Source organism: Manacus candei, unplaced genomic scaffold, assembly GCF_025592945.1.
Source record: "Manacus candei isolate 608988 ecotype Guabito, Panama unplaced genomic scaffold, ASM2559294v1 h1tg000034l, whole genome shotgun sequence".
Lineage (NCBI taxonomy): Eukaryota > Metazoa > Chordata > Aves > Passeriformes > Pipridae > Manacus > Manacus candei.
Genome location: NW_026138082.1, coordinates 5,573,112 through 5,587,962, shown reverse-complemented (window position 1 = coordinate 5,587,962; position 14,851 = coordinate 5,573,112). Strand labels below are relative to the sequence as shown.

At 37.1% G+C, this 14,851-nt stretch overlaps 1 protein-coding gene across 8 annotated transcripts in view; it reads right to left on the bottom strand.

The window, feature by feature from the left end:
- PTPRK (protein tyrosine phosphatase receptor type K) overlaps positions 1 to 14,851 on the bottom strand; it is a 395,313-nt gene that overhangs the window by 156,974 nt on the left and 223,488 nt on the right. For all 8 annotated transcript variants that reach the window (XM_051792097.1, XM_051792099.1, XM_051792101.1 and 5 more), the window contains exon 7: positions 12,848 to 13,141. In XM_051792097.1, the coding sequence (XP_051648057.1) occupies positions 12,848 to 13,141 (294 nt within the window). The remainder of the gene's footprint in view (positions 1 to 12,847; positions 13,142 to 14,851) is intronic.

Here is a 14,851-nt window from a genome sequence, read left to right as displayed (position 1 = left end):
TAAAAAAAGCAATAAATACAACTATGTATATATTTATCCTGTACTCCTTGTATACAAGGAGATAATCAAACTAGGTCAGAAAAGGCATATCAAAGAATACACTTTACTGACAATTTTAGGAAAAAGTAAGTGCAGTAGCATTGGTGTCTTGCTGCATGAGGTGTCACACACATTTTGTACATAGAAGTACATGGTCTACTAGGCATTCATCAGACTACATCCTGAAAGGTTTGCCTGGCCTGTAAGCTACTCATGTTTGTTGTAATATGAGTTTTACAACCTACCATTTGATTAAGCACATGCTAGGGTAGTTTATCAGTTTTCTGTGCTGTTGCAGTTACACTGTAGAAAAAGTATCCTCAATTTGCTCTGTAAATCTAAAAAAAAATCCAGTTATCCTAACCCTTTAACAAATTTGTCTTGCAAATGATGGTAGATATTGTCATTGACAGGCAGTATGTGATACAAAAGATGTCGAGCCTCTCTATTTGCTACTAAAAAAAAAAAAAGGAAGCACAAAATCCTGCCATAAAACCCAACATGTGCACACACACTATACATTGCTAGGAAGACAGTGGAAAAAGAGCAATTGCCTCTCTCCAAGCTATTATGGGAATTAGTACACAGCTAACAGGTTACTTGGATCAGACTGGAAAAAGAGCCAGTTTGAAGAGCTGCTTGTGGTTTCACTGTTTTCCTAACTGGTAACAACTTCTGGTCTACCAGAAAAAAAGCCTCTCTTCGAGCATATTCTAGGCACCTCTGTGGCCAGCATCAAGGGAACCTGGATAATTATTTCCCCATTTCAGTCAGTGTACAAAGCCCATTCACTGTATATCAGCTGAGCTCCAGCAGAGAAACAACTTGACAAGACAGGAGTTGAAGCAATATGTGTCAAAGAGATTGAATTCCACTTTCATATTAGCACAGAAAAAGACAGTGCATGATTATTGCTTGGAGCGTGTGGTTGTTTAGGGGATAATGCTGGTACCTTAACACTGAGAAGTAATGGAAATTGTCTGTCTTGTTCTCATTCTTTCTGAGACAGTCACTTGTGATATGTCTTGTTACGCTGCCAGGTCATTTCTCTCTTCAGGCTCCTTAAATATCACCTGTCCAAGTTGACATTACGTCTCTCCAATGATGGCATTATGCTTTGTCCCTTGCTAAATAGCCAGACACTCACTTTACCAAGGATGAAAAGTCACATTTCACTTGCAGAAATTAAAATATTAAAGGCTGGGCACTGTGTTAGAGCTCTGCTTCTGAATGCTGCCTGTCTGTAAGGGTGCTCAGACTCCCGCACTGTCAAGGCATCTTCCTCTGCAGCAGCCCAGGCCCATGTCCTCCTTTCTGTTCTTGTTCACCATAAGGGAGACTACTCCTAAAATGGCTAAATTCAAAGAGATGGATCCAATTATTAGAATTTCAAACAACAACAACAAAAAAGCATATACAATGACTTTCATATTAACTGAGAGGAACTTCTAAGACAGAAGTTGCAGTGCTTTGAGTACCCCATTTTCTCTCACCAGCAACTGTTCTGTGCAGAAAACAACTCAGCAAACCCTGATCCAAAAAACAGACCTTCAGCACCAGAAGCAAAATAGTTTCTTCGTGAGCTGTCAGTGCTATATTTAACCCACACTACAAGTCCACATTAGATGGAGTAAAGCATAGCATGAAACACAGAAAGACTGGTGAGAGTAACAGTAGGATATTTAAAGGCAGATTTTTTTGCAATCCAAGGCTGAAAAAAACAGATTGTAAGTACTACAAGTTATTTTGCAGTTGTTCTTTACTACAATTGCTACACATTTGTTTCCTGGCCTGCGTTATGGTCTAAACAGGAGAAAAGAAGCCTGCCCGTCATACCCAACAGCCTTACACAGAACTACTGGCTGCTCTTGAAAGGTGGAAAAGCTCACATTGGCACATATGTCTACAGAGAAAATATGTAAAGTGTCCAAGAGATTAGTTTTAGGACAATAAAGCACATAACAGAAGCATCTGACATTTTCTAATTTGAGTGTGTCCACAAGGCAAACTTTCAGAGTCCACTGAAAGAGTACGGCTTCCACAGAACCTGCACAACATGGGATATCTATTTCCAAGAGATCTTTAAATCACTGACAGTCATCACAGACTCAGAATTCCCACCTTAAACTTCCAAATCCTTTCTTAAACACAGAGACAGTAAGCTGATTTGTGAAAGCAATATTGAAGAGTGATAGCACTTTTTCCCCACAGTGGGACCAGATCAAATTAACACAGGAGAAAAAAACCTTAAATTTGTGAACTGACTTTATTTAAGGCACGTGACGACTTGTAAATTCAGGACTAAATAATTCACAGTAAGGCATAAACATCATGGTTTATTGATTTCTACACAATATTGTTGTACATATTTTTTCTCATTGTATACTATGGGAATAGGTTCTGAATAAGCATATTAGTAAAGTGACAATGAAAAATGTCTACCATCTCAACTTGTGATTCAAGTATGCATCCACCATCTTTTCCAGTTACTGCTAGGCAAGATAAGTCACATCTATAAAACTTTTTACTTGTTTCTTTTCTGTATAGGTTCTTATACTATATTCATCACCATATGAACTGCAAACTTAAAAGCATATTACCCAATATGAATAATTTCTACAACATATTATTAGTTGTCTCATTCTTTGTTTGGACAGAAGCAACCACATTTGCTCTTAACTTTTAAATTATGTTTCAAGGTTGAAGTGGAGGAATAGCTGAGGATGAAGCAGGAGGTATGGTTGTGTTAAAAAAAAAAAAAAAGAAAAGAAAACTTGGTAATAGCAACCTAAGAAGTCTTTGAGGTAAAGTGGGAGACACAGGAAAAAAGATCATGCTCAACTTTCATGATCCCTAACTATGGCTATTGAAAGGATAATAGAAAAGGGCTAAGCCAAAAACAAAAACAAAAAAAAAAAACCCACAAAGTTCAGGAATAAATTGATCTTCACTGATTTCTATACAGTATGATTGCTGCATCTTTCCACACTCCCCAGCCATCCCTTACTATATCAAGTCAACACCAGAAATAGACTCTGCATGGACAGACACAAAGAACTGTTGGTCACACTAAGAGCTCAATGTAGAACAGTTGTACTTTATTTTCAAGGAAAGGGTCTGCCAACACAACCCCAAAAACTACATCAGTAATAAAATTTGTCACTGAATGAATAAAAATTTCATCTCTAATATATGATCTTCATTATATAAGATAATCATTATTATTTATCTTTGGAAAGTATTCAAACACATAAGTCCAAGATCTCAATGCAGCCAGTACAATAAAAGTGCTTGCTCTTATTTACCTCTTGAGGTAAATAAACATGGGAGAAATTTCTGGGGAAACATGCACAGCCAATCCTGTTTTCCAAATGACAAAATGACAATGAGACACAAAGTGAACTGATTTGTCAAAGATGACATCAGAGGTCACAGCAGAAAGCAGGTTTCTTGAATAACAGTTCTGTGCTGCCTTTGAAGGTCATTACTTTAAGGAAACATGGTGCTATTCAACTAGTTTGTTTGTAATTATCTAAGATGCTACAAGTTGTGAACTGTGAATATAGCACATCATATTCCCAGTGGATGCTTGTGCTCTGACATTTCAGCCTAACTGTTAGAGTTCACTTTGCAGACAAAAGAAGGTACATTGTCAAATATATTTTCAACAGTCCCTTGCATTGAGCACAATCTCTCTAAAATAAAGGTAATAAACTGCAAAATGTATACTTATGGTACCATTATAGTACCTGAAATTTTATCTAAATGATAATTAAGCATGTCATTTCCAAGAGTAATGAAATAGCTTTCACCAATTAATGTCCTGAAAAAACAAAATGCATAAAATGACATAGTTTTCAAAGGTAACCTGAAATGAAAAAATATTAGTATACAAAGGAATGGAAGGTTTTTGTATATGGGTTGGAGATGTGAAACAAGGAAAATAAATTTCAACCGCATAAGAAATCATTGCCTAAATCATGTCTACATTTCTACCCCAGAATTAATTCTGGTCATATCACACATAAACAACAAGATTTTCTTTCCAGATTTTAACTTCTTGCCATACTTTTTTTTTATTTTGGTTTCCTAATCCTCCTGACAACAACCTCTTGGACAACACCATACCTTTAATTCTATAGAGTAGGATGCTATACTGATTTGAAGAGGGGTTGGAGAGAGATAGGGATAAAGGACTTGGTCAGAAAACCAATTTGGTAAACAATTTCAAATATGTATTTTCAAAAGCTTTAAAACATTCTCCAATACTAAGTGGGAAATTTTGCTCTGGTTTACAAGCCAAGGACTAGAGGACCTCTTTTATTTCCAGTGCCCAAGTGACAGCCCTAACAGTCTTAGGTTTCTTTTCCCTCTCTGTACATATGGTCTACTTTGTTTTTATTGTACTGCAGCTGGTCTACTTGAAACATAGATTAGCATCACTAATTTCAAACCACTGTAAATTAGTAACTCAATTCTTTATTCAAGTGACTTTTCCTCTACTAGTTGCACAATCTTCTGTAATTTACTCACTCTATCATAGTTACATTTTCTTTACAAATTACACAGAACGGTTCCTGATAGGACCCAAATAGAAATGTTTATTCAATTAATCCATAAAAATGGTTTTAGATATATAAGCTAGTTCTTCTCCATTGAGTTGATTTTATTCTGGTTTCTTAATCAGAATGTTTTATATCAAATTAAATGCATTAGTGAAGAACAATATCGCCTTTATTAACCAGATCTGTAATTTAATTTTTTAAAAATCAAGTTATTTTGACAAGATGAGTATTCTATAAACCTGTTGACTGTCTCTAATTACATTACTTCCTTAATTCTTCATTAATCAACCCTAGTATTGGCTGTTTATTATTCTGTTCAGAATTATAGTCAAGATGACATTCTTTTAATTAATTGGGTGATCCTAAGCCTTCGTGTCAGTATTTTTAATGTCTGTTTTCAAGTCATCTGGAACTTTCCAGGATTGCTCCAGATTTTTATTTGCAAACAGTAAACAAAACCATGTAACATTAAGAGTCTTGACAAGTCATTTTAGGTTTCTGGACCTACTGATCACCTGAGGTGTAACTTGACATCAGCTGCTGCTTAATATGCTCCTCAATTCCTTGTTATAATGGAAGCTATTTCATTATCATTCCATACAAAAGCTTCATCTGGTTCATTCCTCCTCTCAGCACCAGCAAGAAAATTTACTGAGAAATAAAATGAAGACAGTAAAATTCACTCAGCTCTCCCTCATACAGTCTAGGGTCAAATTAGGTGAAAAGAATTATGCTGCTCACTATTAAAATGAAACAAAGTTGAAAAAATAAAAAAGGAAACAAGAATTAAATGAAAAATAAAGATTTATCTAGCAGAATAAAGCCCAAATAATTTATGCCAATAAGAACCACGGCTTTTGGGAAGAATGACATGATATCTCTCTGTAGTGGCTTTGGAGAGAGACATGAGGGAGAGAGAAAAAGTATCGAACACATTTGAGAAATCGCATTAATATCCATCGCCTCAGCACATGCTGCTGGTACTCCTTTCCTCTTTCACCCTTCCACATCACCGCTCCTGCTACTCACAGCCTTCCCTATCCAACCCAACACTACTGTGTCAATAGTGCCAAAATAACAGTGAAAAATCAGTGTGCTTTCAAAACACGTCATTGCTGCCATGACAAGAGCAACTCTCAAAACCTTACTAGAATTTTCCAATTAATTTTTCAGAGACTGATAAATGAAAATACAATAAAAGCCAGTCCTATAAAATTTTGTTCTATTTACGTACTTATCAATTCTCAAACACTATAAAATTAATATTGCATTCCTGAACAGCTGAGAGACCTTAATTAGGAAAGCAAACTAAATTAAAGTATCAAACACACTAATGAATCATATTAAAAAAATTATTTATTTCAGCTGAAATTAAAAATAAAAGTCACAGTTCAAAAAAAAGAGTTCCAGTCTTCTGAAAGGGAAATATTATCTCAACCTGCAGTCGTGTTTTTTGGAAGCAAATGCAGACCAAAAAACTGTGAATTTCCTCCGAAGAGGCTATAATCAGGCTGTGAGTTATCTGGCCCAGGTGCACTCATAGCACTTTCAAGTGCTGCAATATGAATTATTGCCCACATCCATTCTTTTACAGCTAGAATGGGCACTGTGGATTAATGTACTGCAATACATTTTCTTGCCACAGACAGTGCTCCTCTCGGAAGTGTGATCTATTGACTAGTTACATGCACTTCGGATAAATCACAACAGTCTCAGTGCTATGGCATGCTCTGCTCTAGGAAAAGATGCCAAACAAACCAAGATGAGACAGGAGATGGAGCAATTGCTTGACAGACAGGGAAGCTCTGTGTGGTGGTGGCAGCTGCTCCTTTTCTTCCCCCCACCTCTATTATGCAGTGAAGTGGTATCCTGACCTAGTGCCCTTCACCAAGAGAGCCAGTAACTTTAACTGAAGTACTTCCCTCAACTTGGTGACTGAACTGAAGCCTTGACTGACCAGCATGTCAAGTGCCAATGACCATAACCATGTCTTACTGTAGATAACTCATCCTCCACTGCCCACTGGTAGAGAACTCAGAAAGAAGGTAAAGGAAGAGGTCACTGCACACAACAGAGGCTTTGAAATGTGGGTAGCCATGCTAGATGAGCCCACCACCCTGCTATCCTAACTCCAAGTGAAGAGCATAAGTGTGATTCACTGATGAATACGATACTATACTATATAAAACTAGCCATGAACAAAGTTTATCCCAAAAATGAAGAAGGAGAGAATTCAGAAAACCCATGTCTCATTGGATAACATGGAACTCAAAATGTCACAGAAAGAAAGTTTCCAGTTAGCACAGAGGGAACTTGCAGCTGCAAGTAACAAATAAATGATACTAAGCAAGGCTGAACATAGTAAACAAAAAAAGTTGAAAACTAATTTAGGGGAGGTCAGCGTATGAACTTGCAGTTTACTGCCAATTCAACTGAGTCATCAGCATTGTACTCTTTTGGAAAAGTAGATACCATGCTTAATTTACACAATCTGACAAGAATTTGGCTGGGCAGGCTGCTCGCTCACTTGCTAGGTAAGTCAGCTGCACTACAGTCCTTTCTTCTGAAAATAAGCATCATTAGGATTCTATATGCGGCATGGGTATCTCAACAGTGGCATGCAGCACAATAATCAGAGTATGGTTACATGTGCCAGATGATGGTCCAAATCAGATAGCTCTCCTACAGAATGCTTTCTCAGTAACAATTCTAGTATTCAGTCTTAAAGGGAACATGATGAAGTTCCTTAGTCCAGACCTTTTCCATTGTTCAAATACCTACCTACTCTGCCCCCCCATATCATAGCCAAGTGGTAAGCCTATACGGGACACGACTCTGGTGCTTTAGAATCTGATAGTGAGATCTTAAATGTTTCCAATTACTACCTGGCCAAAAGCCCAGAAACAGTCACGAGTGCCAAACACAATTGTAAAAACAACAACAAGTTATAAATATTGGTGTAATGTAGGCCGTTCTGGAATGACAAACATAAAATAATTTTTAAAAGTATCATATTCATTTAGTTTCAAGCTGTTCATCTTTAGTTTATTCTTAAAAAGTGTTCAAATTGTAAAAAAACAAAACCATGAGTAATAAAAACATGGAATTTAAATGCTCAAAATGTGTTTAAGCTCCTCTTGAAGCTATAGGGTAAGTCCCAAACAAGACCTATTTTGAGAGAAATAAAGTAAAAATTCTGTTTGAAGCTTTTCTGTAAAGGTAAATATTTCTCTCTGTTCGATTTAAAAAAAATAAAATTAAATGTTTGAAAATTACATTCTATAAATTAAAAATTCTGTATTTTTATTAGCTTTCAAAGATTTAAATAATTGAAGATGCTCTACTGCAGGGGACACAAATGAAGAGCACAGCTTATCCATTCAGTGCCATATTTTCCAGAACCCTCCTGTGATGTTGACTGTACCCAATTTTACAAGTCCATTGCCTCACATACCAACATCCTAAATTCTCATGTACAGCACACAACAAAGCCCATAAATCCAGATCCGTACTCTGAACACTCTGCCTTCGCTCTGCAAGTGTAAAAGGCAAACAACACCTACTGAAGTAGCACTGCACAAATCCCGCATCAGCACATGCAGATTCTATACTGCAATGTCCCTTTCACTGAACTCATTTTCAAAATAAATTACAATTTTTATGTAACCGCGACAATATTTTAGTCCTCCAAATGGCCCTGCAAGGTCACTTTCTCAATCACTGTGGTCCCTCTCTTATAAATCCCCAGACAATGAACAAAAGCCCTTAAGCTTGCTTTTGTTTTTCAACGTTTCCCCATGTTTTGGTTTTTTTGTTTGCTAGAGGAGAATTCAGCAGAATTCTGCATTCTGTGTACACTGTTTTCAAAATTAATATATGAGGAAACTGCACACAAACATTCGGTGCTTGAAAAAGGCAGCAGAGAGTAAAGTTCCCAAAACTTCAACTGCAGCAATCATACACCAGCACTGCATCCCTGAACCAGCATCTCCGCTATTGTACCTTGAGGCTGACGGTTACCAATAGCAGGTCTCTGTGATGGATAATTATTTTGAACAATGAAATAATAATAATAATTATTATTATTATAATTATTATTATTATTATATTGATATATATTTTTCCATTTCTATCCCTGCTAAAGCCATAAAGCTTCCCTCCCCCAACGCCCTTACTCATTCTGTTATCAAAATCAAATCATACAAGCAACGGTTTACTAAAATCAAGTCATTTGGAAAAAAATGAAAACACAAAGGACTCTTTCTCCAATTCCTCTACAATTCTTCATGTTTTTCTGAAAAATCACACCCTTGCACTGAACTTCAGTAAAATAAGAGCGAGCAATTGCACTGTATACATATATTAAGCTCTGGACAGGCTGAACTATTGACCTCCTTTGCTACTAAAATATCAGTTAATCATAAAACTGAGCTGTGAGTTGTTACTCAGAAGCAGCAGCCAATGTAACAGAATAACTTCTAGCTTACAGTTGAAGAAGTAGGCTAAGTGCACAATTTTATATTACCACATATTTTCTACACACACACCCTCCCCAAGGAAAGACAATCACAACTCAGAGGATACTCTCAGAAGGATGACACACTCCAAAGCCACAGAAAACAGCCGTAAGGATTACTTCTGATTCAAGTGTTACCCTTCTGCGGTTTTTTTTTTGATGTTAAAATCCTTAAAAAGTGAATAACGTGAGCAATGACACCAGGCAGGAAGTGTAGTCATAATGAAATAAATTTCAGGCGCCCCATGAGGACTGATGGGGAGGCAGGAGCCTTCAGCATCAGCAGCTGGGAACACAGCGCCCAGTACCATCATCAGTGGTGCTTAGAAAAGGAAAACACAAAGCATAGGCCTGGCTGCTAGGGAGGATAATGTCAGAAAATAGTGCTTTGTTTCACATGTTTTAGACTTCAGCCATTTAAAAACACTCAGTGGTTTCATATATTTGATTGCTCAGCACTATCTTTAATTGCAGACTGATAAAACAACACATCTAGGAAAATGCATTCACTGAGCTTCAGCACAAGAAAGATTACCTGGGAAATGCCAGGTAGACAAACAGGCTGTCAGAGGACTTAACTAGTGGAAGAATTATCCCTTCATTAAAGAACAATTTTGTTTAGCATTAGCGGAAACATTTAGTAAACGAGTCACCATTTTGCTAGCATAGCAAAGCATAGCATAGTTTTGCTATGAGGAAGAGTGAAAATTATCTAAATACCTAATAATAATGTGCATGTATGGCAATGAGATATGTACAATCATCAGTCAAATCACTAAGGAGTAAGATAGACCCCCTGCAAAGCACAGGCCAAGTGATCAATAAGATGTTATTAAGAAATATAATGAAATTATAAATACTGAATGAATTGTGGAGAAAAATATTTTAATCTTCATTTGAAAACAATGTTAATATTTGCTTAAGTATTAAACAAACAGAGAGCAGAATACTAACCTATCCTGATTATTTTTTCAGTAGCAGCTTTTGCTGCTACTCCGAATGTAAACTTTAATATTTACAGTCTCATCAGATCAACATTCACTAATGTATGCTTTTTAATCTGTATAGAGAGCAGTCAAAACTTCATGTTGAAAATTTATTTATTTCCCACCACTCCATCTGACACTGAGCAGATAAACAATTATAACTTGTTTCAGAATTTGAACTAAAATGTATAAAACCAATGGAAAGACAAAATTGACAAAGAACATTGACAGAAAAGAGAGTATCTGTCTGGAAAAAAAGTGATCTTGTCAGAAACAAGAATTAGGAATAATTGAAGGATCTCCAGAAAGAAGATATTGCTGCAGAGATGTCATCTAATATAGCACAGTAAATCACCTGCCACTCACTTGTACAATACTGGCAGCAGCAGAGACTGCAGGGTGAGCTATTCCATTATTACCTTTACCTTTTCTTATAAATCTTCTCTTCGCAAAAGACTAATTTTTATGTTTATAGTTTGCCTTTAACAAGCAAAATGTATAAAAATAAAAAAATCATACTGATTGGGGCTTGCAGTTATCTATCAGAAGCCTTGGGAAAACACTGCAGAAAAGGAAGGTCTGTCTCATTTTCCAGACAGGTGAGGACGCAGAAGGGTGACCTGTTGTTCAAGTCAGTTCTGCCCCTGACTCATCCCTGATGGTGGGCACAATCCTTCAGTCTTCACAAGCCCTTGCTGACTCACCGTCTTCCAACTGCAACTAGCTAGTAATAACATTTATTTGCCTTCACTTTGATAGAATAAGAAGAATCAGTCTTAGTGTGAGGTAAACACTTTCATTATTATTAATGTTGTCACAGGTTCAGATTTTTCTGCTCAAGTATCTTTTTATCTGCTTCATTTCATAGTGGATTATATAGAATTAAAAAATTTTGTCAGTACAGACTAGATTTTGGAGCCTTATATGTGAGCATTATGCTAAAAATAAATTAAAAATATAATCACACCCAAAACATTGTTTCCCCTAACTGGTTTCTAAAAATATGTCACATAAATAATTACTTCCTTTCTTTTTCTTTCCTATTAAAAAGCTTTTGTCTGTCACAACCTGGGTAAATGAAATTACATTTTTTAAGTGCTAGGAAAAGAACCTGAACGTCTGGATATGTTAGTCTCTGCTCAGCCTCTTTAAAACAGAGGCTGTTCCCAATTCCTACTTTTTCAGAAGAATGTCTAAACCAATTCAGTGCAATTAACCAATGCTTTAACCTTACTCAGATCTCAGCAACTGTCACCTTAACTGAGATGGACACACAGAGCTTTTTACTTCACTAGAAAGACAGCCTAAATTATAAATAAGATCACAAACTCCAAAAGATGCTTCAGTTCAGTCTCCAGTTGCTTGCCTTAGCTTCTGACAGTACTATGTCCAGTTTCAAAAAAGACTGTCTAATTTCCTGGGTTTCATGCCTATTGACCCAGTCCGCTGAAGTTCTGGCTTCTAATCTAGATCCTGACACTCTTTCTTAGGTAAACAAAATGAGTGGTCATGCATGAAAGAGGTGTCCCACTGAGATATTTCACAAACTTGTGAAAAAACTATTTCATTTATATTTCTTATTCACATTTGCACACATATACCTGACACACAGAAACCTGAAACTGCAGCTTTTCCTTCTGATTACTTTAATGCAATTTTGAATAGATGGTTTTCCGCACTCTTTGCTAAATCTAATATAGTTGCAACTTTAAAATACTGTCAGGCCCCAGAAGTCCTGAGATTAAGGGGAAAGAAAACCCACAATTTAAGTTATGCTTATTTGTCTCCCAGTCTGAGATTCAAACCTGATTTTTCTTCCCGACAAGTATGAGATATAGGTATTATCTTTCTCCTTATGAAAGCTGAGATTAAAATAACTTTAAGTATCTTTAGAAGGAACAGCATATAACACAAGTTCGCTGTGCTTAATCTTCTTGGTGCTGGCCACGCAGGGGCACTCTAAGAAACAAGAAGCAGACTTCAGGGCTCAGGAGCACATGATTTTGGTGATGGAGAAAATACTCTATTAATATTTGCAATTGTATTTTATGATTTAGAGTATAATAGAATATCTTCATTTTTCATGATGATGATGATGACAATAGAATATCTTGAGTTGGAAGGGACCCACAAGAATCATTCAGTCCAACCCCCAGCCATGCACAGGACAGCCCCAAGAATGACACCATGTGCCTGAGAGCTGTGACCACTTCCTTTGGGAGTGGTCATGACTAGGGATTTTAGTATTTGTATTCTAGTTCTTAGAGATTCTGGCAGGCCATTTGTAACTGCTTCGGAAAAGACAAATTATGCAGAGGTACACTACATTTTTTAATACAATTTTATTTCTTAAACATATCTTTTTTTTACCATGCAAGTTCTCTTATGTGTAAGTTTATTTAAAATGTAAGTGAAAATATAAAGGTGAAAAAACAAGGTGGTCTGTACTTTCCAGAAATCACAAGATCTCCTTCCTTGCACAAGGAGAAACAAAATGCTTCCTTAGTTTTCTAAAGTCCCATCTCCTAACCTACCCTCCCAGGGTTAGCAAACAGCAACCTAGACAATGACTGAGCAAAGCAGCTAATCCTTATTGGCCCAGAAACTTGGAGAGCCTTTGGGTGTGAAGGGAATCCTTAAGTTCTGCTACAAATTAATTGAAGCTAACAAGCCTGCCAATGGATTAAACCGATTAATAGACAGTTTTGAGGTTTTGTTCATTTTTTCAAAGCAGCACTCACCAGCACATTTGGTCCTGGTGATGAGCGGTGGTCCTGGTTGCCCAGTCCCACCTTCCCCTGGTCTGGTGAGCAGGACTCGAATCTCATATTCAGTGTCAGGGTCCAGGTGCCAGAGCTTGTATGTTGGTGCATTGACAGCATGGGTTTCGGTCCAAGTCCCAGACGTCATTCGGTATTCCACTTCTTTCAGGATAATGGGTCCGTCCCCGATGATGGAGTTGGCATTCAACTGAATGAGCAAGTATGTAGGCCCAACGCCCAGCAGCTGCGGGGGTGCTATTGGCCGAGGTGGCTCTGCAGGGGAGACAAAAAATAAGCCAGTGATAAAACAAAAGCTGGAAAAACCACAAAGACGAGGACTCTTTACATAGAAAGTTGTCAGATTTTGGCCAGCAAAGATTCCAAAATTCAAAAGCATATTCAAACCAACATCAAAGGAGAAGAGCTGAGAAGAATTTCAGCTGATGGAAGTGAGTGGTGCACCGCTGGCATCTGCTTAATGCTATTTTTTCCATTTAAAAATCTCAGCTAGGGACCACGAAATCCTATCTGATTTATATATTGCTGCTTCTTAACATTTCTCTCTGAAAAAAATGCTCATTTATATAATTTACTATGGCAGTAACTTGAGATTTTCTTTTATTGACTGAAACTACATTTGTACTTTCCTTTTAGAAAGAGTTGCAATAGGTGATACACTAACTCTGCACAGAACATTCTTAAAAACTAGTATCACTGCAGTTAACTTGAAACCCACCAGATGCAGTTAGAGTAAAAGAGACAGATGCCTATTACAGGCATTCAGAGTACTCAGACTTGAGCAAAAACGCCAGGAGAATGACAAAATAAAGACATATGGCAACAACTTGAGTCTTTAGTAACTTACTACTGATTTTGAAATTAAAACAGTATGTGCTGCCTTTTGTCTTTCCCTGTTCTCATCAGCTTCTGCTTGCCTAAATATTTCAATGCAGCTGCAAAGTGAAAAAAGTAACCAAATGGGAAGGAGCGATCCCCCCTACCCTGATAAATGTTAACATAGAAACACTGCCTCAGCATGATTTTTTTTAAAAAACAAATCACAAGCAACATGTACTTTTCTAATAAAATGAATCCACTGATAAACATGGAAGGTTCATTTTCATTCCAGATGGCTCATATTTCAACTAATTTGTTTCAGTTAATTAGGCAACAATGCTAAATTCAGTGCACACAGGGGTTTCACATAGCAGTGATGCAGAACTAACAGTGCAGCATCTCTGAGCAGTTAGAGGGGATCTCATGGCCAGTACACTAAAAATAACATTTAGCCCCAGACCACAAGATTTCCTTAGAGGGGAACCCTTCTCATCACCATTCCCCCCACCCTCTCCACAACAGAAACAGAGACACAGAAGAATTGTACATATTCTGCCTGCTAGGAATGATCCCACCAGTGTCAATGACAGAGTTCATGGGGGGGGGGGGGTGAACCTCCTTTGACATCCCATCTGCACTGCATGGTGAACTTCAGCTAACGAGTCTCTGGTTCTGCCTTATTCTCTATATCCAACAGTAAAGTTTCCTTCCAGATGCCAGAGCTTGCTCTGAACAGTGTATTTATATTTGCTATATAAGTAACCAAGTTTCCCACATTTTGGCAAAAAAGGATTTCTTGCAGACTTTTTTCTAAATTAGTTGCGTCTCAAAGCACTATGTTTGGAGACCAAGGAATCTGTGGCCATGCCATAGCAGAAGTAATGGGAGCTGATTTTCTCCTCCTGGACTGAAAAGGTGAATGCTCCAAGGTGTTTCCATTTATGCTTTAGGATATACAAAGCTGTAGAAAATATCTCAATTAATTATTAACATTTTATCTTGTTTTGGCAAGAAATGTGCATATGAATTTATTTAGATCACTACCTGCATCAAAGCTCAGAAATGCAGCTGGGCTTAATGAGGGTGGTTTATTTGCTGTGGAACTAATATATTAAATGTCAAACTAATGTATTCTAAGGTCAGTAT